At 40.4% G+C, this 25657-nt stretch overlaps 1 protein-coding gene across 3 annotated transcripts in view; it reads right to left on the reverse strand.

Moving 5' to 3' along the window:
• The window catches only part of ARMH4 (armadillo like helical domain containing 4), a 173015-nt gene that overhangs the window by 71159 nt on the left and 76199 nt on the right, over positions 1-25657 (reverse strand). For all 3 annotated transcript variants that reach the window (XR_006886277.1, XM_046646980.1, XM_046646979.1), the window contains one exon: positions 8274-8543. Coding sequence is in view for 2 of the 3 variants with exons in the window: in XM_046646980.1 (XP_046502936.1) it covers positions 8274-8543 (270 nt within the window). In the remaining variant the exon portion in view is untranslated. The remainder of the gene's footprint in view (positions 1-8273; positions 8544-25657) is intronic.

A 25657-nucleotide genomic window follows, 5' to 3' on the forward strand; every position in this document is an offset into this window, starting at 1 on the left:
AGATATTTAAGCTTAATGTCAGTTATAAGTGTTCTGGAAAGACCTTGGTACTCGATCAGTTACCACTTTTTCCATGAACAGAGCTAACTCTACTTAAAAACCCCAACACCCCCCATGCTGCTCTCCAGGAGAGTAACAGAAGGGACCACTGTTTAAACAGTCAGAGTGCAATAAAGCACCCCTACCCCACCTCCCAACTGAGCTGGGAAGTTTCAGGCCCAGAACAGCTACCAGCTGGAAGAGAACACCCTTTTAAGCAATCAACAGTCCTCAACGCTGACCGCTAGATGCTATGAAGTTTCCCTCAAAAGAATAAGCAAAATAAGATAGTGCTCTGAATGGAAATTGAGCAATACTGACAATAACTGCAGGAGGAGCTTCAAAAGGGGAAGCTCAGCACGAGTTAGGGTTGCCAGGAGAGGCTTCAGCGAGCTGGGTACAGACAGATGCATGTCTGCAGAAATGCATGTGCTGGCGACAGTGACTATAGCCTGACTAAGGCAGAGGTCTCTGACAGAGCAGCCAGGAAAAACAAAGCCGGCAGGTGGACCCCAGACAGACCATGGAGGTCCCTGAATACATCAGGGGTATAAAAGAGACAAATACATTTTAAGAAACGCTTCCGATCCGTGAACTGTTGAATCCTCAAGTTACCTGATCTAAATCTCTGATTCCTTCTTTAATCCCTCCTTCACTTGTGCTGTGTTGTATTTTTACTTTGCACCACCAATCCTTTGAATTTCAAAAATCGCTCTGGCTTCCTGACAGCCTGAGAGGCTGGCAGTTCTATTAGATGACACAGAACCTACTACTACAGTACTGGAGAGACCCAGCCAGCGCAAAGAATTTTATTCTAACAACCGAGACTAATCTCCCTTCCTCACCACGGCAACATCCCCAGAGAGGCTCTATGCCTGCGGGAGTCAGCGGCTTGCTCTGGACACCCAAAATCGTACTGGTGGGTAGTTGTGCTGCCACTGTGCTGTAGAGACACTCTCTACTAACTCTGTCGTTTGGGTTTCCCTCACTCATTTTCTCAAAAGAAAACTTAGGAGGAGAAGGAGGGAATTTGCAGTGTTCCACAGCTGAGTTGGACACCGTGAGAGAGTGTGAGAGTGTGTGTGTGCGAATGATCTCAGTTCTGCCTATGACTCTTGGAATTAATGAATTCCTGAAGCCTCAGTTACGTCTACCTGAGATTCTTCATGCAAAAGTCCTACAGATAGCTGTGAAAAATCATTAAGGGTCAGTCTTAAAAATGATTTAGTACAACCCACAAAATTATCCATGCCATCAATCCTTTCCTGTTTCCAAACAGCTTAACATTCCCACGTTGAAAGAACACAAAGTTTGACTGTAGTCAATATATATAACTGCTCATCAGAAGTGTCTTGAACATCAAATGAAAGAAAAAAACATTAAATAGTTTTTAGGCCAGCAGTTGATTTTCTTTAGGCTTGGCCATCTGTCCTTTTGACTTTTGGTTCACACGAACTTCTGTATTTGTGGTCCTCAGTACACACCTGCGAGCATGGCTGGAGAGGAGCAGCAGGAAGGAAGTCTATCCATTTTTATGTATTTAACCTATTTATAACCTACCTCATGCTAAAAAGAGGATTCAAGGCTTCTAACAAAAATATCTACAATATAATAGGAAAAAAAATAAATAAATGGAAAACTCAGGAAATAAGTGCATTTGAAACCTACGGAAATCCTGAATTTGTTGAATCTTCCCCAGAGGCATATGGACAGACTTTTCTCCCCTATAAATCCCCAAATACTACTAATCTGCAAGCAGCCAACAGCCCAAATGGAAAGATCTACAAAGAAATAATATCTTGGACTGGGAAGGCATCCTCCCCTGCAGACCGAATTCCCCTCATGCGCTCATCCTCGTGAGGCAGGGAAAGGCAGGGACCATGGTCTCTCATTTAAACTCCAGCACTAGGGCGTCTTGCCTAATGTGAGAAAGGAGGTTGGCACCCAGGTCTTCTGCTCCTCCTGTCTAGGAAAAATAATCCAGTTCTTTCCAAAGAGCGAACAGCACTACCCTCAAATCCAGAAACCCTGGGCACCATCTCCGGAACAGGAAGGAACCCCAGACAACTAGCAGATGCTGACCCACTGAAACCATACCAGGAGATGCTCACTCATCCCAGAGGCAGGAGCCTGGGTACAAACCTCCAGGGTCCAGCTTTAGGAGTCTGTAACGGGACCATGGGCTTTTGGGGAAAATCAAGCATGGATATTGACTTTAAGTTTGATCTCCACATAACTGTAAAAACCTGGGGTTTTTTAAGACACACTAATCCAATACACAAAAGATCATATAAAGCAATGTAAACCTTTACTAATAGGGATTCCATTCATAGAATACAGAAACACTTCTTAAAGTTCCCTTCCTCCATTCTCCTACATAAACAGAAGCTGCTTGACCCCAAGGGAACAACCAGTAGAGTCAGTCTAGGACAGCTGTCCTCTAGCAAGAGGACCCAGGTAGTGTTTTTACAGCTCCCTAGGTGATTCCAATGTGCAATCAAGACAGAGAACGACTGGTCAGGGGTCTTTAGCCAATCTGCCACTCACTCTGTGCCGGTTATGTTGCACTGAGGTTTCTCTCCTTCTTCTCCTTCCATACACATATTTAATTACGTCAGCCCTGGCAGCTTCCTGAGCAACCTTTTAATCCATAGCTCAACCCGTGATACATCAAAACACACTGCCATTTGTTGCACTGAAGAGTTGTCTGAAAGCTCACACCTCCCACTGTCTTTTGCGGAGCATCTTTTCCCTCCTGCTGCACTGTATCTAAGTGTTAAGTCTTAGCTCCATGTTAACTGTTTCAAAAGAATAAGAAGGAGGAGGATGAGGAGAAGAAAGAGAAGAGCTGGCACGTTTTAGGGCTGAGGGTCTGACTTTCTCACAGTCAAGTGCTCAGTTTCTCTAAGGTCCAACCCCCATACCCTGTGGCTGCAGTTCATTCTATCTTCCTACTAATTCAAAACATATTGTCCTCTGTTCCTTCCTCTTTCATCTTAAAACATCCTAAATCACCAGCTAATGAACCTAATAAATTAACAACAATAAATAAATGATAATATCTTAATGAGTTATCCTACCCAGATAGCAGATCTGCATTTCTCTAAGGCCTTCTCAAGATATACAATTTCAATCTAAAGGAAGGCTCTAATATTGAAAAGTAGGCACCATGTTAAGACAGGAAGGGTGATATAAATCAGGGGATCTGGCAAAGCACCCCTGAAGTCACGCCTCCCTCTTGCCTGCCCACTCGAAGTCATCCCTGGGTATAAGTGATGATTAGTTCCCTGCTGTGGAACTGCTCAGCCACTGACCTCATATCCATGGACCACTCTCTGCCCCATGGTGATTTATCTCTTCATATGTCAGCCTCTCAGTATTTCCACAACATACAACACACACTCAGTAAGTGTTCAATGAATGTCTGATGAAAAAATAGATACATGAGTGTTCTTCATTCTTCTGCTTTCCACAAACACCCCTAGACCATTAATTGAATATTTATCATGTTTTTTAAAGACTTCCAGAGAAAAATATTTCACCTCCCAAACCAAAAGTCCATTCCACTGTTAGTTGCAAGCTTTTGAAAAAAAGTGAAGACAACTATAACAATTCTCCACTTAAGTAATTGATGGCTTTGGAAACCTTGTTCATTCAGACTATCAACCAAACTGTAAAGTAGCCAAAAATGGTCTCATCCTGAGGAAGAACACAGAACAATACCACCCTCAGACCCTCATCCAGAATTCATGTACTCAAAACATACTTAAAATAAAGATATGAATTTAACAAGATTGGTCATAGGACTCCTAGAGGATAGAAGAGACATGGTGAAGTATCAGCTTCAAGAGAAGAAAACGGAAAAACACAGAAATCACGGGTGATGAGTGTGGTGATTGACAACCATGCCCATCCATTCCACCAGTCATGTGATCACATTCCCCTTGCCAAGAATTGTTTGGAAATGGGGATGCAATCCTGGACAATTAGAGGCAACAAGAATTCTACTGGGGGATTCTTGGAAAGGCTTCCTCTCTCTTAAGAAAGAAACAGTGAAAAGACAGTCTTCCTTCTCTGGACAATGTCTTGTCTGGATGCAACACCTGAGACTACTGCAGCCATTGCAACTAGAAGGAGGCCAGCCCGGGGGCAAAGTTAACACGAGGAGGACAGTGCACCAAGATGCAAAACTTGGGTCACTGATGACCGTGAACTGACCTAGGAGCTCTATCTCTGGACTTCTTGTTTTGAGAGAAAATATATTCCTTTATTCTTTAGGCCAATTTAAATTATGGTTTCTGCTACCTGTAGCTAAAGGCATCCTAACAGAGATAGAATGCAAGAAGGAGAGAATCTGCAGGTATTAATTACAATGGAAATCTTTAAACATTAAAATGGATATGTTGACTCAACTTTGGTCATTTTGATCACATACTTTAAAAAGCATAATTGATTTATTACAGCAACAGGATAAGAAGTGGTGTGGGTCACAGGATCCACTCTCTGTACAGGTTCTTGCCAATAAATTTGAAAATGAACTTGTTAGATCAGAGAAGAAATGAACTCTGCATGTGCATATAAAGAGCTTCCTATATGCTGCCAGCATTGTACCTTTCAATCAGTCCACCTCAGCCAGAATATGGAACTTTCACTCCTGATCCTCTCTATCCTGACAGCACACAGTGCATTCCACAGCCATGCCTCCCAACAGCATGAGCGAGAAGGCGAGCTCTCTCTCTCCAAAGCTTTAGAAGCAACGCGTATGCAGAAAACAGAAGTGCAGAGAATTTGAGGCCATGAATCTATGCTTTACCTTAGTCATCTATGTCTTCTGCTCTTGTTACTTCACAGGAAGTGAGACTATAATCTATTCAAAGAGTCTGCATTATTTTTAGCCAATCCCAATGACTGACTCCAATCTGTTCATTCTTAAAAGTTTACATAGGTTTTAGCACTTGCTTTGGAATGCCACTCATATTGTAAAATAGGATGTGATGATCTATAAATAAAATAACTCATTTAAAAACAGGAATGAAGAAGATAGCCAATTCAACTGTTATTAAATGGGATTACTTTTTAAAGAGTCTCAATCTTTGCTGTTTTAATGATTCATTAAGAAAAACTATACTTAAGTTCACACTCTGACTGCAACTGCCAGCATCTAATATGATGCTGCTTATGAAATATTTATGCATTAGTTTCCTATTTCTGCTGTAACAAATTACCACAAACTTAGTGGCTCAAAACTACACAAACTTATTATCTTACAGTCCTGCAGGTCAAAGGCTAAAAGGGGTCTTAAGGGGCTAAAATCAAGGTGTCAGCAGGATTGTGACCTTTCTAGAGGCCTTGAACTATAGCCTCCACATATTGTTCTAAGATCCACAGCCCCTCCAATTGCTTATAATTATTCATAGATGGCAAGTCAACTTCATAAGTGGGGAAAATTGGTTTCCTTGACCACAGTCCAGGGGTAGATGCCATATCTCCTCCATACTCTATACGAAGGCAACTCTCTCTCCCTCTCTCCTCTTTCTAGTAAAGTGCTAGAATCCCTGAATATTCATCCAATCCATATTAAAAAGACTGTGTAACTGTACATGATACTTCCATATTATAAAGCCACACCAGGGGAGCTACCTGATGTACAGATTTCCGTCTTTGCTTTTAACCTGCTCTGTAATAATTTTTCTTTGTATTTTGTATTTTATTTTGTTCATTTCAAACCAGTTCACATAGAATAGGCGCATTTCAAACTAAATATTTATTCACATGTTCACAGGCCTGTGTTAATATTATTTTGTGTTTTATAATATTTTGATAATGTGACATTTTCATACCTTTAAAATCTTTTATCAGTTTCATTTGGTATGTTTTTAAAGTAATTATTGCCCAATCACATGAATTTTTCAGAAAATAATTTAGTAAACATTGTACTCACATTACTGATACGCTCTGCCTGTCCAGTGAAAGCCCGTCCTTTATTACCTTCTCCTCACCATATGCATACTTCACAGGAAATCCCACTGTTTCAACTACAACCTTTATGCCACCTAATAAAGTGATAACCCCAGAATTATAACTCAGTCTCAGACTTCTTTCCTGAACTCAAACCTCAAAATCTAAGTCCCTCCTGGACATCCCACAGGCTCCTCATATTCAACATGCCCAAAATAGCTCATCATCTCCCCCAATATGCCAAAGTCACCTCTCTTCCTCTATTTCCTATCTTCACCGAGGCATCACCATCCACCCATTTCCCCAAGCTGAAAACCTAGAAATCATCAACTCTCTTTTTCTGTCTTCCTTCATCCCCCCAAATCAGTCACTAGGACCTGTGACCAAATAGCTCTCAGGCTGGCTCTTCTTTCTCTGTCCCACGACCTCCACCTTAGTTCAGGCCTTCATTTCTCATGTTGACCACTTCATTGGTCTCATAAATGGCCTTTTTCTCTCTCCAATCTCATGTTTTTCCCCTCTTCCTCCACTATGCTATTACCAGAACAGTTTTCATAATGGACAAGTTAAAACCTCGTGGGATTCAAAGCTCTTCATGATACATCCCTTGCTTTCCTTTCCAGCTTCCTCTGCTGACATATCTCCTAGGGCTTCATTTTATCCACTTACGATGTTCTTTGCCAACCCATCTGTATGTGTCATGGTCTTTCATCCTTCTGATGCCTTGAGCATGCTCTTTCTTTGGGCTCCTTCCTCTACAGGCTCTCTCCTATCTACATATCCTACAAGTGACAGCTTGAAACACTCCAGGCTAATCTAAATGGCCCCCTTCTACATTTCTGCTCTGCTCTCCTATGACTTTCCTTTATTATAGAACTCAGCTTCGCTGCACTGAAACCTTTATGAAATGGGCTCTGCTCTAATCAAGAAAAGGCACTGTCTTGTTGTTCTCTGTGTTCCCTCTGCCTTGCAAAGTGCCGGGAACAGAACAGGACTGAGTTGGGTTTGTTGGATAAATTAATTAACAAATCCAAGGACAGTTCATCAGAGAACTCTACAAAGGAAGAGAAGATGGCATCAAACATCCTTATGCATGTTTCTTTAGTTGTGGAAATTATAAGCGGTATTCCTCCCTAGACTGCAAACCTTTAAAGGTTTTACCAATTCCAGTTTGAGCTTTAAAAAAAAAAAAAAGAGTTTGTTTTAAACTACACAGACGCTGCAATTTTACCCCTCCATACTCATTTTAATGCACTCGCCCTTTCTCACTGCTGATCTGAAAGAGTTTCACAGGATGGGAGGAGAATGATCTTTAAGAAATCATATGTAATAGGATTCTATATTGGAAGTTTCAACTGAGACACCAAGATACACTAGCATGATATTCCAGAGCAAAGTCCGAGACCGACACCTAAATTTCCAATGAAATATCCCCAAAACTGGTTCTATGACTCTTAAACCTAACCCCTGCTACACTGAAGGTACAAAAGGGCCTAGGTGTTAAAGATTAAGAGAATTTCAGAGAGGGGATTTCTTTGGAGAAGAGGTCACTTTGCCTCAGGTCAGGAGAGTGATGACTCAAAGAATCATCCAGAGCTTAACAGTGTCTCGCCTGAAAAAGCCAAGAGGAGAGAGACACAGGTGCTTCACAGCTGACAGAGAAGAGTGCCACGTTGGGGTCAGCCTGCATCCACAGAGTCCTCCCCTGAAAATGCAGCCACGCACTGAGAGAGCAAGCATTGGGCTGTCTGGCCACTGACTGCTGAAATGAGGCTGTGACTGACAATGGAGTGCAACCACAAGAATGGACAGAGCAGCGAGGGGCTGCTGAAAGCTCACCCAGAAGCGGGGGAAGAATTTCCCCCAGGGAGTAAATTCTGAAAGGACAGAAGGTGACAAGACAGATTTGTTTTCTGACTCCAGTCCATTCACACTGCTTGTTCAGCAGACTGGTTACACACAGCTCCTCCCCATTTGGAAGTCCTCCCAGAGCCTACAGCTGTCTTCCAGCTGGGAAGGAAAGATGGAATTCCTTCCAAAAAGAACACGGTAACTGTACTCTTCGTGGGCAGTTGGAGACTGTCTGGAGCCTGCCTATTGAAAAGCATAAATATAAACATATTGAAGAAAAAACTAACTTTTCCCCAAATGAACCACCCATAAACATAAACTGAAAACCCATTTTGCTCCCTAATTGAGGCCAATGAAAAAAAGCCATCACCTTAGAAAAGTGAAGGAGGGGAGGAAGGAGAGAGGAAAACACACAGGACTCTTACCCAGGCCCTGATTCTGCTGTTTCCACTCAATGGCGGCTGGCACCTGGTAGGTGGCTCTTTCCAGGGGGACCACGTTTCCCTGCTCTAAGCCGGGTTCCTGAGACGTGAGGCCAGGGACAGTAAACCCAGGCAGCTCAGTGTCGCCATCCAAGCTCTCATCCAGGGAGTCTGCATCTTTATCTTCCTCGTCTTCCTCCTCATCTTCCTCCTCATCTTCCTCTTCTTCATCCTCCTCCTCCTCATCTTCTTCATCCTCATCTTCTTCTCCCTCTAGGCAGAAAGAAACCAAAGGGAAGGATGAAGAAATACAGTGACTGCATGTAATGAATCTTTTGAAGTGACCCAAACACTACAAAATAATCGTGGTTGGCCTTTTAAAACAAATTTTATAGCCAAAGTAGGGCAATGTGAGGTTTGAGGCATTATGTGCCCACCATATACCTACATTTTAAACTTTCACAATCACACTTATGTCACATGATTATCATGCATCAAGTTTCTTGGGAGTCAAAGTTCAGGTAATATGAATTTTTATTGAAGTCACTTATATTTACAAGGGTAAGAAACATCCCCTTCCTGGTTTTCTGGAGGTCATTAAAGATTTACCCATTAGAAAGCACACTGAAATACTAACAGAATTTAAAAGGAGTGTTCCAATTCCTTTCTATCTCATAAGACTAAACAGGAGAATTCATTATTTTGGCAGAGTTTTCTTTCTAGTCTTCTTCCACATCAGCGAGTAGAACTCACAACAATGTTCAGTGAGAGGTACATAACTCCACGCCTGGATCTGTGCTCCTAACAGAGGAGTGACCCAAGAAACGGGGACCAAGGACATCAACATTCTCAACCCAGCTCTAAAGGGGCCCGGGGAACGGGGTACTGACCAAGGTCAGTCAGAAAAGCAACACATGAAAAAAATCATTATCGTTACCATCATCATGAGAGTTTAATTCACAATCTGTCATTTTCAATTTTTAGGTGGAGTAGGTTTAGGGAACATAAGATCCTCAATTTCATTTTGTTTCACTAATTTTAATTTTCTGGGACTACTTCGAGGCCCCACCCTCACCATGGAGGCTGCCCTGAAGCTCTGGATGACAGCCGACGAAGTCCACCAAGGCCTTTCCCTTAGTCTCTCCCCTGGGCTCTCAACGCAGCCGATCCTGCAACAGGAAACCCTCCTCGGACGGGGGAGAAGGGAAGCCAGCCAAGAATTCTGAGACTCTCCTTTTCTGCTTCTAGACAATTTTCTCCACACATACCCCTTACCCCTTTCACCTATCATTTCATCTATCAAGGTTTTTTAACTTTTAAAAAAAATTACCTCTAACCTTTTTTATTCTTGTATGTCCTTTAACTTTGTAAGACTTAATACTTGTCGCTATTGCAAAAATTCAACAATTATTTACCAAGCATCTAGTTCCAGGAGAAAGGGATCAAGCAATAATGTCTCTGTCTTCACGGAGCTGATATGCCACTCAAGGAGACATACAGCAAACAAATAAATACACAAATATACAATACGACACTACACTCTGATTAAAACTGGCAAGAAGATAGAAAATGCCAGGCGCTGCTATTTTAGATGGGGAGATCAGGGAAAGTTTTTCTGATAGGGTGAGTTTGAACAAAGATCATACCAAAATAATGAACTCTCTTGTTTATTTCAGGTCAATATCTACATCAAGAGCATTCCCAGCAGAAAGGAACAGAGGGAACAACAAGGGCAAAAGAAGGCAGATGTGTGCTTGTTGTGTTCAAAGAATGGCAAAGAAGGCTGGGCAGGGGGACAGGAAGGGACAGAGAGAATCTAGGAAATGAGGGAGTTAGGGTAGACGGGGCCAGATCTGACGTATATTTATAAAGAATGACTCTGGCTGCAGGGTGCAGAACAGGCTAGATCAGAGCAAGAGAACAAGCAGGGAGACCCATTAGGAGACTACTTCAGAACCCAGGAAATAGATGCCGGTGCTCTGGATGAGGGTGTCAGTCGTCCTGGAAGGAGGCACAGGTGGTCAGATCTGGGACAGAATCTGAAGGTAAAGCCCTGCTGATAATTATGAGGTGAGATGTGGGAGGAAGATCTCACCTTACTAAAAATGAGAACTAAAGGATAAAATGCAAAATCAAGAATTTTATTTGAGACATATGAACTATGTGACAGCTATGTGAATGACATCCAAGTGGAGATGCTGGAAGTAAGAGGAAGGTCAAAGCTAGAGATAAAAATCTAGGAGTCGTCTACTTATAAATAATATCTAAAGCCTTGAGGCTGGCTGAGATCACCAAGTGAATGAGCGTGAATAGAAAGGGAAGTGATCCAGCCCAAGCCCTGGGCAATCAGACATTGAAGGGGTTGGCCAGCAGAGGAAGATCCAGCCAGGGAGACAGAGAAATGACTGCGGAGGTGAGAGAAAAACCAAGACGGGTGTCAAGGAAACCAAAGGAATAAAAAGATTTCTGAGCAGCGGAACAAAAATCTGAGAATGTCCCTCTGGCTTTGACATTTTGGAGGTCATTAGTGACCTTGACAAAAATTGTTTCTGTGGAATGGTAGGGACAAAAGCCAGACTGGAATGGAAAAAAAGAAGTAGATACAGCAAATATAGAAAACTCTTACAAGAAATTTGAGAAAGAGAATAGGGATGTAAGTGGGTCGCTGGAGGGAGATAAGGGGTCAAGGGTAGGTTCTTAAAATAGGAGACACTAGAATGTGCTTGTAATTGACGAGTAAGATCTGGTGAAGGGGAAATTGGCAGTGCAGAAGAGAGAGAGCTGCTGAGGGAATGCCTGAGAGGTGAGGAACCGTAGAGCCATTACACACATGGACACTGGAGCCACACAAACATATTATGGCTGTGTGATTAGTTACCGAATTTTGCTGTGCCTCAGCTTCCTCACCTGTAAAGTTGGTATTATTCCTACTTCATAGGGCTGTTGTAAGGCTTATATTAGTTGTTATATAAAGTACTTAGAACTAAGCCTGGCACATAGTGGCCACTATAAGGTTGGCTTCTTTGCTATTACTGGGCAGGGGAGGGGGATCCGGTGCACAGCTGGCTCAGATACACCCTCCACTGCAGCCAGCACAGGTGCAGGCGAGTGAGTATATCTGGTAGTGGGAATATGTGAAAGCTATCTTCATATTTCTTTTATTTTTCTCAGTCAAATAAAAAACTGGAAAGGAAAAGAGGAATGTTGGTGGTTTGAGGTGAGAGGAGAAAGTGGGAAACAGTCATCTTGGAGAGTAGGCGAGCAAATTCTCAGGGAAAATGTGGTAAGACTGCCAGGCAGCTCTGTGGGCCCACTTGAAATGTGATGTCATAAATTTAAAGTGAGACAAGTTAAAATGGTTGTGTGGTTTTCTCCAGGCACATCAGCTGCTTGGGTGCAGGTATAAGCCGAGGGTGGAGCAGGCAGAGATTTAATCATCGGCAAGTGTTGCTAGGAGAGCTCAGCTGGGAGGAGTGGGGGAAGGAGGGAGTTGACTGTGTGTGAAGGGAGTCATCATAAAGATGGAGCAGGTCTCTAATTAAAGAGAAGTTGAGGAGGAAGTTGGATAGAGAAAAAGTAACGGGGTCATTGGATTATGGAGAAACCATTGGGGATCATCAAGACTATTTGATGACTTTTGACGAAGGGCGTTGCTGACCTTCCTCCTGTAGACAGAAAGTGGTCACAGGCTACAAAGAACATCTGTTTATTTTTAAAGCGTTATAAAATCACTTTTAGTTCCCTTTCCTCTCCACAAACCTAAGAAGGTTGTAATTAATAGAATAATTGTGAGATATGAAACTGATCCTCTAGGAACACAAAGGCAAAGCTCATCATTGAACTGGTGTCCTGTGTCCACCACCACCCACCAAGGACAACTTCTGCTTGGTCCTCAATGCATACAGTTAATTCCACCTCTTTAAAGTATAGACCTATAAGATCCAGCAATGCCACACTTGGGTATATATCCAGAAGAAACAACATCATTATCTAGAAGAGATAGCTGTACTCCCACATTCACTGTAGTGTTAGTCACAATAGCCAAAATATGGAAACAACCTAAGTGTCCACTGATGGATGAACAGATAAAGAAAATGTGGTATGTGTGTGTGTGTGTGTTTGTGTGTGTATGTATATATGTACACACATACAAAGGGATATTATTCAGCCACAAAAAAGAAGGCAATCCTGTCATTTGTGACAACATGGATGAAGCTGGAGGGCTTTATGCTAAGTGAAATAAGTCAGACAAGGGAAGACAGATACCACACAGAATCCTTTATATGCGGAATCTAAAAAAAAGTCAAGCCTATAGAAACAGAGAGTAGAAAAGAAGTTGCCAGGGTTGGGAGTTGAGGGAAATGAGGAGAGGTTGGTAAAAGGATACAAACTTCCAGCTCTAAGATGAATAAGGTCTGAGGATCTAATGTGAAAAGTGGTGACTACAGCTGATAACACCCTATTGTATAAGTGAAATTTGCTAAGACAGTAGAACTTCAGTGTTGTCACACACACACAAAAAGGTGAGTATGTGAGGTAACGGAGATGTTAATTAACCAGATGGTGGGAATCCTTTCACAATGTATATGCATATCAAATCACCACGATGTACACCTTAAACATGTTACAATATTATTTGTAAATTATATCTCAATAAAATTGAAGACTTTAAGTATAGAGCTATAAAAAAATGAAAGTGACCTCAAAAGTCCTCTTACTCCATCCTTTTGTGTCTCAAAGAGAGGACTGCATCTTGGCACGTCTAGGCCAAGAAAAAGGGTGTTGCCTTCATGACGAGATCTGAAGGGCACTGCTTATGTCAACTTGTCTCACATCTCACCATCTCTCCCACACTCACCCACCAGCACAGAGCCTTCTTTCTCCTCTCCCTGTCCTGAAACGCCCTACATGAAATGTCTAATTCCAAGTCAGACAGCGAAACAGAAGAGCACTCTCTCCAGAAACATCTTTTGAGTAGCATACAATTTATACTACTGGAAAGAAAGGAGGGACCTTGACTGACACGTAGGATGAAAGAGGAACGCCTTCTCCTTGTTCCACAACCCCACCCTTCAGCCCAAAGAAACTTATAAGGTTTACTACTTGTCATTTTAAATATTTGAGGAATCAAAGAGGAAGCCTGACAAGGCAGCTACAGAAAAAGGAAGTTTCAGAAAGTGTGTAGAGAAGATAGGAGGAAGACAAGCATTACAGGAGTGAGATTTCTCTTCTAGTCTAGCCTATTCCCGCATTATCTTTTTCTGCCAAAAAAAATTTCTTATTTTTTAGGAGCCTAAAATCATTTTGTACCTGTTAAACATCTTTAATATTATGTCACTGTACACTGCTGCAATTTCCAGTGGGACAGTGACTACTATCACAGATCAGCAACAAAAAAGGTATGCTCATCTTTCCAAATATTAGCAAAATAACATATTTTTTAGCAGCTTGACCCAGAGAGGTGGACAACTATTGGAAGAAGGAAGGATAGTCTTGTCCTCTGTGTATCAGCAGTGACCAGCACGGTGCTTGGCAATCAGCAGTGCTCAACCAGTACTTGCTGAATGAACAGGTGGAAGAACGAACGCATCAACAATGAGCCAGACCCAGGTTTTCAACAAAACTGGCTAGATCTAAGGAAACCTACAGTAACATTTGGTAAATTATTAGTAATGCATTCCTCTGACTAATTGCTACAAGCATGAAGGCAACATTTAAGACCAACAGGTGCAAAATAAACCAGAGTTGTATGCACTCACCTTCCATTCATAAAAACTGAAGAGAAAGTCATCTGTATTTCAGCCAGTCTTTCAACTAATTACACCCAAGAAATACAAATAATGATGTCATGAAGACCTCTGATCACAAAGGACAATGACATGAAATAAACGTTCAGCAAATAAAACTGTGCCAAGGGGCCGGCCCAGTGGCAGAGCGGTTAAGTTCGCACATTCTGCTTTGGCAGCCTGGGGTTCGCTGGTTCAGATCCCAGGTGCGGACAGGGCACCGCTTGACAAGCCATGCTGTGGCAGGCACCCCACATATAAAGTAGAGGAAGATGGGCACGGATGTTAGCTCAGGGCCAGCCTTCCTCAGCAAAAGAGGAGGATTGGCGGCAGATGTTAGCTCAGGGCTAATCTTCCTCAAAAAAAATAAAAATAAAAATATAAAAAACTGTGCCAAAACAATAACAGGATCCCTGATCCAAAGAACTAAAACTAAAAGAATTCATTCAAATGGCACTACCAGGTTATATTTAAAGGTTATAAGGTAATGCTTTCTGAATTTCACAATTTTGTTAAAATAAACCCCAAATTTTATTTTTGCTTACCTGAATCCCAAATAAGCATGTGGATCAAGGTAAACACACACATACACAATTATTCCATATAAAGATGGCACAGAAAAAGAAAAAATGAACCTCTAAAAAGAAGCAATGTTCTTAGTTTACCATAAATAACACATATACCTCATATATCAACATCTGGTGATAGCGCTCAAAGACGTCAAGTTATATCTGTCCTGAGAATCTTTACAAAACCCCACAACCCAGGAGGGGAAAGTTCAGAGAGTTCAGCCTGAGAAGCGCTTCTAGTCATGTCACCTGGAATGGAAAGTGCATCCTCGTAACTGATGGTTCTTTTTCCCAGGTTGACTTGACACTGATTACTCCATAATATCAAACAACAACAGTGATGCTAACAGCCATCAAGGGGGCAGTAATGATGGTTTCTGAGTAACCATCTCTCATGGCCGGCAAAACCCTCCCACGACTTCGCACCATTCCCACTCCCAAACACGTGACACAGGTCACTTTAAATTCCCTTTCACTCCTGCTGAACCAGCATCTGCTCAAGGTGTCCCACTGAATTCAGAAGCAAGGTTAGGCATTGACTGAGGCTCCTCACCATGGAGCTAATGGGTTTTTCCACAGTATTCTTACCACGATCAAGTCACTTAGGATTAATCTGATGCTCTTGCTAGCACGTCCACTGTCAATTCTGACACCTAGCAATAGTGAAAAAATTGACTTGAGTATCAGCCAAAAAACCTGACACCGGTGTTCGGACAGTAGACAGCTCAACATGTAACAGGGACTAGGACATGGTGCAATTTCTGATTGCTGGGCTTGAAGTGAACTGAAATGGTGAAAATTAAAACTATGAAGCATTAAACAGAGATGTCAGGTAACAGTGCCACATGGCTAAGAGATGCTTGGTGATATAAAGTAGTGTGTCCACAGCTTAAATAGGGAAATGTCCTGTCTCAAGTGGCAGGGAGAAAAAATGTGTCTCGACAGTACTCTCTCTAAGCCAGTTTCGTCTGTCTGGCCACCCTCTGACAGAATCTCGGAACAGCTGCCTCATAACCCATAGCAAGACTTTGTGCTTCCTGGGGCTTCTCTTCTGAGAGACTCAAATGCTTGGAAGGCATTATCCTACAAACTTACACGGTTGGCTAAACAGAAAGCAGGGTTTATAAGCTTTGCTTTAATTACAGCCTACTTAGCTGGTGATATAACTGCCTTCAGTGCCCAAATATCACAGCAGGGCCTCAAATGGGTCTTTGAAACCCGGAATTTTTGATTCTCTAACTCAGGCCTGTTTTCTTTCTTTATTGCAAACATTTCTGCCTAAGGTCACCAGAACCAAGAGTTGTAATTTTGTTCAGGTCCAGGGCCATGGGTTAACTTCCAACAAAATCCGTAGAAGATGTGGGAGAAAATTCGCCCTATGGTCCCCACCTGAGTAACTGACTCCACTACAACGTCCAGCCGCCACTTACCAGCCAGTTCCCACCAGAGGTGCTCGGTTTCTCTCATTCCATTTTTATCACAGTTTAGACATTTTTAAGTTTCCAGAAGATAGAGATGTAGCTAGCATTCCCAGAGTATTACTAACGAGTCCACAGGGAAGCTTAGTTGAGAATATGTCATCCCACCAATGGGAGGAGAAGAGCCCCAGAAGTAATACTCATTCCCCAACACAAGCTGTCATCCTTGACATACAGGAGGAACAGGATCTCACCTGCACTTTCTGTCTGTTTGGAACAGCAATGATTAATTTGAATCTTCGTCTTCTGCCTATTTATCCATTAGTTTTGAGTGTCGAATCTCTCTTCTTAGTGGCCTTTTTCTTTCCTTTACAAAGTTTAAAACTAAATCTAAGAGAAATAAGTTAAGGCACATGAAGAAGAGAAAGGATGCCATAAAAAGAAACAGGGCGGCTTCGGGGCAGAGGTCGCGCACGTATTAGTCTTTCCTGCACTTCCCCTCTGAAGGGAATGGCTCTGACACCTCAGTGCCATATTTCTAAACGAAGAAAGGTTTGCTGGTATGTGCTCTCCTGGGAACCCCTATACCAATATAATCAAAAGTCACTGTAGCAAAATGGTTTCCACTCATAAAGAGTGACTCACGCACTAAGGATGGCACTGCTCTTATTTTCCAGATTTTTTTTTTAACTTGGGCATCAATTGGGTACAAAACTTACAAACCAGAAAAGGAAAAATTAAACCTGTTTTGAGGACGTGAAGCGATTCTCCAGCAGATGGCTCTCTGGGATCAGGAGGGACTGAAGGACCCCAGACGTTTCTGAAATAATGACCACAAAATCTAGCAGCTCACAATGTTAAGCTGACTTAGAATTTATAGAATTTCATTACATTTCTAAACTCTAAATATTTCTGCCAAATGCTTTTACATTTTTATCATGTAATATTAGACATATACAAGAGAATATATATACAATGTTTATGTTATTAAGCTTAATAATAAAACAAACCCCAGAGAACTCACCATTTGACTTAAGAACTGGAATATTACCAACATTGCTGCATCTATTTGCATATTCTTTTCTCATATTAACTATCTTCTTCCCTTTGATGCCATAAAAAATTACCAAATGTTATATTCTGAGATCTTTTTTTCCATACAAAATTATGGTTTTAAGTTTCACACATCTTGTTGTGCAAAACACTGGCTTGTTAATTTCACTGATTTACGGTTTTCTATTACGCAAATATGTCACAATTTATTTATTTATCCTCATGTCAATAAACATTTGGGTTATCTAGTTGTTGCCAATTGTTTTGCTGATAAGCATCGTGCTGTTATGAACCCTTTTATATGACTTCTTGTGTATCTATTCCAAGTTTTCTCTAGGGCGTATTCCTAAAAGTGGAATTGCTGGGTCAAACGAATACTTTTATTCTAACATTCTAGCTAATGTCTAGATAAATTTCCTTACCTCTACATCCTCCCCAACCTTTGGTGGTATTAAATGTTACTTTTTTTCAAAACAGTGTGTATAAAATAATACGTCATTGTAGACGCAATTCACATTTCCCTGATTACTAATGGGGTTGTGTATCTTATATGTTTGTGGATCCATGTAAAATGCTTATTCATATGTTTGCTCATTTGGGAGGGGTGTTGTCTGTCATTTTCCTGTTGATTTTTTGAAGTTCTTTCTATGCTGGACACCAATCCTTTATCAGTTATATGTATCACAAATAACTTCTCTAGTTTTAGAACTTGTACTTTTGCTGCCTTTCTAGCGTCTTTTCATAAAAGTTTTTAGTTTCATATACTGGAATTTATCAATATTTTCTTTTATGGTTACCAAATTTTGTGTCATAGCTGAAAAATACTCTTCTGTATTACTAATTCAGAAAGATACTCTATAATTTTTCTGAAATCTTTAAGTTTCACCTTTCATATCTGTATAAACCAATGGAATTGATTGTTGTGTATCGTGTTACATTCCATCTGATTTAATTGTTTTTGCATATTGTCCGAGAGCTAGTATGGAAAAAAAAGGTTTTTTCCATACTGCTCTGCAGTACCATCTCTATCATACATCAAGGACCGCAGGAAAGGGTGTCTGCTCAATGCTATTTGTTCCACTAGTCATTCTGAACATCCTTGTCCACGAGCACGGTGTCTGAACACATAAAGACACAGCAAGAGCTTTGTAAGTCCTCATATCTGGGAGAGCAAGTGCCCCTCCTCCAATTTCTTCTTCTTCTTCAGCAGTGCATTGGCTATTTCTTAGGCTTTTGTTCTTCCACAAAGTTAGTCAAATTGTTGTGAATTTAAGAAATAAAAAAATAAAATAATGAAATCTTATTTTTATTACTTTGTTCCTTCTCTTTTCTTTGCGGTTCTTTTGTTTTCATAGCTTAAGGTGGAGGCGGCTTAGTGCATTAATTTTCAGGCTTTCTTCTTTCCTAAAAGAAGCTTTAAAAGCTAGCGTTCCCTTTAAATATCCCTCTACCTTCATTTTAAAAGTTTTCATATAATATTTTCACTGTGATTCAGTTCTAATTATTTTTATTTTCTATTATGATTTCTTATTTGGTCCAGAAGTTATTCAGAAGTGTTTTTTTTTTAATTTTCAAAAGTATGGGACAATTTATCCTTTTTTATTTTTAATTTCTAAGTGAATTGAACAGCCATCAGGGAATGTGGGCTGCGTGATATCAATTCTTTGAAATTTGTCAAGATTGCTTTATGGGCTAGCACGTGGTCAGTTTTTGTCAATATTTCATGTGTGTTTGAAGATAAGAGCATTTTCTAATAGTTGAGCACAGTATTTTATATAAGTCCGTTAACACTTTTCATCTTAAATTTTATTTTGTTAAAAATATTTAGCAAAGTGAATCCAATACATAAAAAGGATAATACATCACGACCAGTTGGGCTTATCCCAGAAACACAGGGCTGTTTGAGCATCCGAAAATCAAGCAGTGTAATTCACCATATTAACAGAAAAACCAGATCATCATCTCAACAGATTCAGAAAAGTAGCTTCAGAAAAAGCAGCTGACAAAATCCAATACTCATTTTTGACAAAACAAACAAAAGAAGTCTCAGCAGACTAGGAAAAAGAGAAAACTTCATCAATCTGATAAAGGACATCTACAAGAAATCCACAGCTAACATCTCTAGTCCACTAAATTTACCAAGTATTAATTTTAATTAAAATTTATCGTGTGTATTTAATGAAACAAAGACTAAACTTAATCACTATCTTACCACTCATTAAAAAGGGCTTTTGACTACTTTAAATGCTGATCGTGTCATTGTATCTTCCCTATATATATTCTATCGTTACCCACTATTTTAGATCTTTCGTCTCTTAGTCCATAAATTAGAAATTATTATATTATTTTATACAAATAATATATCTGTATATTTACTATGACTTATGAGTGCTTACGACTTATCTACATGTTTATCAATTGTTCACTATTCCTTCTCGAATCTCAGACCTTCCTTCTGCGATTATTTTCTTCTTCCTTAAATGTATCCTTCAGAAGTTCCTTTTCTGAAATCTGTTGTCAGTGAACTCTGTTTGTTTATATAAAAATGCTTTTATTTTACCCTTGTTCTTAAAACGTCTGGACACATAATTCTAGGCTACCAGCTCATTTCTCTGAGCACTTTGAAGGTATAATTCCCCTGTCTTCTAGTTTCCATTTCCATTATTGCTGCTCAGAAGTCTGCTCTCAATCTAAACATTGTTCCTTTGTAAATAATATGTCTTTTTCCTCTGGATTTGTTCATTAAAATCTGGATTTTAAGATTTTTCTCTTTGTCTTCATGATTCTTCAATTTCACTACAATGTATCTTTGTGAGCACTTCCCTGCTTTTAACGTTTTTATTAAACTATAGCATACAAATAAAAAGTCGACAAATCATGAATGCATACCTTAATAAACTACTACGAAGTGAACAGACCAGCATAACCACCACCCAAATTATCCATCACCCAAATTAAAATATAATAATAATAATAAGGAACATTCTATTGCCCCAGAAGCCCCTTTATGACTCCATTACAACCTCAAAGGTAAACAACTATCCTAACTTCTAACACCGTAGATTAGATTTGTTGGGCTTTTTTTTTTGGGGGGGGGGGGGTTGTTGTGTGTGTGTGTAAGATTGTCACTGAGCTAAGATCTGTGCCAGTCTTCCTCTATTTTATGTGGGATGCTGCCTCAGCACAGCTTGACAAGCTGTGCCAGGTTGATGCCCGGGATCTGAACCTGTGAACCTCGGGCCACTGAAGTGGAGTGGGTGAATTTAACCACTACACCACGAGGCCAGCCCCTAGATTTGTTGATTTTTGAAATGCATACACATGGAATCATACAGTATATTTTTCTTTGTGTCTAGCTTCTTTCACAGTGAGAGTCACCCATATCATTGCATGCAACAATCATTCATTCACCTTTAGTTTTAAGCGCAATATAGCTTTCCACTATATTAATATGCTAATACTTATTTGTCCATTTTACTGGTAGTGGACATTTAGATTTCTTGAATTTTTTTGCTTTTTCAAATAATGTTGCCATGAACACTTCTTTACATGTCTTTTGCTGTACATGTGTTTGTATTTCTGATGGTTTACTGATCTTGTGTGGTATATTTTGTGCTGCATCCATGGATTCATGTCTTGCATCAGTTCTGGAAAAATTTTCAGCCATTAGCAATACAAATCTTTTCTCTCTTCCAATTGCTCTATTTCCTCCTGCAGGACCCTGATTGAACATCAGTGAGGTCTCACTGTACCCTCTGTATAGCTTAGCTTCTCTTTCCTGCTGTCTTGCTTGCTGTCTCTTTGTGCTACAGTCTCTATAATGTCTTCAAGTTGATCTCCCAGTTCATTAATTTTCTCTTACGGCATATTTAACCCACTATTGAGGGATTTTTTCCAACAATTATATTCTTATTTCTAAATGTCTTATTTGGTTCTTTTATTAAAATCTGCTGGGTGATTCTCAGTAACCTCTTTTTTTTCTTTTCTTTCTTTCTTTCTTTTTTGGTGAGGAAGATTGGCCCTGAGATAACATGTTTTGCCAATCTTCCTTTTTGCTTGAGGAAGATTGTGCTTGAGGTAACATTCATGCCAGTCTTCCTTTATTTTGCATGTGGGATGCCACCACAGCATGGCTTGATGAGCGGTGCCATGTCTGCAGCCAGGATCCAAACCTGCGAATCCCAGGCTGCTGAAGCAGAGTGTGCAAACTTAACCACATTGCCACTAGGCCAGCCTCATCAGTAGCCTCTTATTACTTGCTCATTTTTGTGATTTCATCTTTCATTTCTTAAACCTTTTTACACAATTCTTTTATATTCCATATCAGAGAGTTTTAGTATCTAAGGTCCTGGGTAGGGAGTGAGCCAATCACTTGTTTGTCTTTTCTGCTGACTCTCAGTTATGGCTGTTTGGTTCCTTGTTGGTTTGTTAACCTTTTATTACAAGCTCGTATTTGCTTGATTGTAATCTGTAGGAAACCTATGGATCCAATTGGACATTCTTTTTTCCAGAGAGGACTTACACTTTCTTCTGTAGGGAGTCAGGCTCTGATCCAACCCCAGAAAAACTTTATCCCCCTCTTAAAGACACAGGCCTAACATGGGAATTTCCATTCATGTCCTTCTTGCTGCTAGCCAGTGTAGACTCCCGACATGACCATTTCTCCTAGAGCACCTTTACCTGTCCAGTTTGCTTACTCTTTATGGCTCTCTCTTTCGGTTTCTGCTCACATTTGGGATGGATCAAGCTGACAAGCACAACCCTTGGAGATTTTTCTGACCACTTGCAATCTCATTCACACAGTAAAGCATGGGTTTTACCCAAGATCTAGTCATTTAGCTATGGTAGGGTCCATCAGAGTCTCCATCAGAAGCTGAAATCCAAAATGTGCTTTCCAAAGGCATCCATATCATCTACATGTGAAGAAGGTCTAATGAGTTCGGTAAGAGATTTAATTGGCTTTTCAAACTCCATTTTCAAACTCTACAATTTCAAATTCTCATTAAAGCGCCTGCAGTCTGGAATGAACTTTAGATAAAATCTCAAATGTTATTGTTTATTAAATATTCTGCTTTAAACATTTCAGCTAATGTCTTTAGTTCTCTCTTTTTTAAATGCCCCCTCAGAGTGATTTTTTTAAAACCTCCTATACACATTTCTTGAACTCTATAATAGTAAATGTAATAATCAGAAACTTCCTCCACTCTAGCTTTAACAATGTTAAAAGGTACATACGTGAGAAAATAAAAAAGCTTGAGACAAGACCATCTATCCACTTCAAACACCAGTTGCAAAATGTTTGGGATTCAACTTACATTTCAGATAGATGTTTAAATATTTTCTTATTTCATTTAATATTACTTTCTTTAAATGAAAGGATCCTGCTCTTGATAACGTCATCTTCTGTATCTGGTTAGCAAGCTAAGAAGATGGGCCTACATAACTGCCCTCACATTTACTGGTCATTACATAATCCCTTGACCCCCCCCCCCCAATCATTGGTCTGCTCTCCATTTTCTTCTATAAATCCTGCCCCCAATTAGATTGAGTTATCTTAATAGATAGAGCCCTAGAGCAAAAATTGTGAGTCTGACGCCTGTTCATCAAACAACTCACTTTTGATTCAGATGGCAGCCTCTTATGTGGTCCCTCCGGAAAAATGAGACTACAGCGATACTATTCTATTTCTCAGGGGTGCTAGAAAGAGAAACAGAAAGGCCATATGAATGTTCTCTCTATAAATTCTGACCCATCGGAATCAAACCTTTCTCTTCAATAATTTCGTAGTCTTAAAGGAATATTTGCTTTACGAAGACATACTAAACTTGGATATAAGAATCCACATGCACTCAAAAGATAAATTAATAGGTTGGTGAGGTTGATTACTGATTTTTCAAAAATATGTGTGAAAGTAGATTTCCCCTTTAAACTTTAAAACATGACTGGAACTAAACCAAAATGAGGTTTATATACTAATTTGTGAACATGTGTTTGTTTTACCATACTTGTTGTATTTATCTCCTTGAAACCAGAGATCCTGTCTTATTCTTCTTTGTGCCCCACCCCTAGGATCAAGCATTGTGCATTGCACAAAATAAGTCCTCAATAAATGCTGATTAAACAGAAATAAACTAAATAGCACTTTAATTCATTATCTTCCTCTTCAAAATAAGTAGTAATGGCTTTATAGGGCTCCAATATAATCTTTATTAATTTATATTATGCATACACTTCAAATGAGTATGATATCAACTTTCTAAGGAAAATCCATCTACATGCTGTTGTCACACTGTGTGTGTTGGGGGGGGGGGTGGTTAGCCCACAGGGAGAAATGACCTTTCTACACATTAACTGCAATAACGTTTCTAGAAGGATGTCCCTCCTGCCACCTTTCCTTTCCTTTCCTCCCTCTCACTCTGGCTTCCCAAAGCAGGTTTAAAGAATCACTTACATCTACAGAGCTTTCCTTACCTGCCTGAACGCAGGCATTGGTATGGATGCCAATGAGAAGGAAATGAAACACTGTCCAACCCAACAATGGGATGCAAGAAATCTGAGCAAATTCCCACTGAATGTCTAGCAGGATGTGATTGGGAACCACAGCTTCATTCACATAAAAAGTGCTCAACTTCAGAGAGTCACCTGGGACTCTCTCCCCTCCAACATACAACAAAAAGTTGCAACCATATTCCAACAAAAAATACCCTAATAGCACAGGAACCCTCAGAGACGCACAGCAGCCAAACAATGGAGGGCAGAGAGGCTGGAGCCCCCTTTGGAGGAGCTGTAACAGGGTAAGAGAGAACTTCGCTCCCTCCCCTAAAGACTGGGATCGCTGCCAAGGGAGGTTCCGTGAGGGAAGGAGTGGGGGAGGGGTTGCGCATCCGGAGGATCACCTAGGACTCCCTAGCGCCCTTGCAGCCTAGATGGAAGCCCTCTAATGGAGCGAAAGCTTTCCTGTGAGATGACCTCATCAAGCCAAGACCCCAGGAGACAAGGTAGCGAGAGCTGACTGGGTAAACCGGGTCTACACGCAAGAGAAAGTGTGTGTGTGTGTGTGTGTGTGTGTGTGTCTGTGTGTGTGTGTGTTGTGTGTGTCGTGTGCTCCCCCCCCCACCGCTCCCCGCGACAGGCCGGGGCATCTCAGCTGAAGGCGGAGGGCCCAGAATATGTGGCTCTCGACCCCCCCCCTCTAGTGGCGACAGGCTGTAACTGCAACTAAATAATATCACAATGGGGAAGACCCATCCTTCTTCCAGCATCCATCAATTTATCAACTCTCCAGACCAGAGGGAAAACAAGCACCCAGAACTATGTCCTGAGGACTCAGAAATAAGTAAACTAAATTACAATGAATTCAGAATAGCTATTGTCAAAAAATTCAATGAGGTAAAAGAAAATATAGAGAAAAAATTCAACAAGTTCTGGAGCTACTTTACAAAAGAGGTTGAAACTATAAAGAAGAATCAATCAGAATTATTAGAGATGAAAAATACAATGGAAAAGATAAAACAAAATACAGATTCCCTGAATGCTTGTGTGGATACCATAGAGGAGCAAATCAGCATAATAGAAGACAGACAGGTTGAATGTCTCCAGACAGAGGAGGGGAGAGAACTAAGACTAAAAAGAAATGAAGAAAATCTCCGAGAAATAGCTGACTCAGTGAGGAAATGCAACATAAGAATTACAGATATCCTGAAAGGTGAAGAAAAGGAGAATGGAGCAGAAAGCCTGCTCAAAGAAATGATAGCAGAGAACTTCCCAAATCTAGGGAATGAGAAAGAAATGTGTGCAGAGGAAGCTTTCAGATCTCCTAGATTTGTCAATGTAAAAAGACCTACTGCGAGGCATATGGTAGTAAAACTGGCAAAAACGAATGACAAAGAAAGAATACTCAGGGCAGCAAGGCAGAAGAAAATAACCTACAAAGGAACCCCTATCAGACTTTCAGTGGATTTCTTTGCAGAAACCTTACAAGCTAGAAGAGAATGGAATGACATATTCAAAACTTTAAAAGATAAAAATCTTCAGTCAAGAATACTCTATCCAGCAAAAATATCCTTCAGATATGAGGGAGAAATTAAATCTTTCCCAGACAAACAAAAGCTAAGGGACTTCGTAGCCACAAGACCCCCCACAAGAAATCCTCAAGAAGGCCCTCATACCTGAAAAAAGAAAAAAAGAGAGAAAGGGGTCACAAAACATAGAGTAAGGAGACAAATAGATAGAATCAGAATAGGATAGCAAATATTCAACTATAGCATTAGGATAAAGGGAAGGAAAACACCAAAAACAAAGACAATCTTGTCACTTTAACCACAAACTCAGAACACAAGTTGGAATAAGATATGACAAGAATAACTTAGGAGGGGAGGAGGAAAGGGACTGAATCAGTTTAGACTAAGGAAGTAAGAGGCCATCAGAAAATGGACTATGTTATGCACAAGATTCTGAATACAAACTTCAGGGTAGCCACTAAACTAAAAAGCAGAACAGAGACACAAAAAATAAATAAGGAAAAAGCTAAGAAACACAGCATACGAAACTGCAGAAGTCAA

The sequence above is a fragment of the Equus quagga genome, chromosome 20 (assembly GCF_021613505.1).
Source record: "Equus quagga isolate Etosha38 chromosome 20, UCLA_HA_Equagga_1.0, whole genome shotgun sequence".
Taxonomy (NCBI): domain Eukaryota; kingdom Metazoa; phylum Chordata; class Mammalia; order Perissodactyla; family Equidae; genus Equus; species Equus quagga.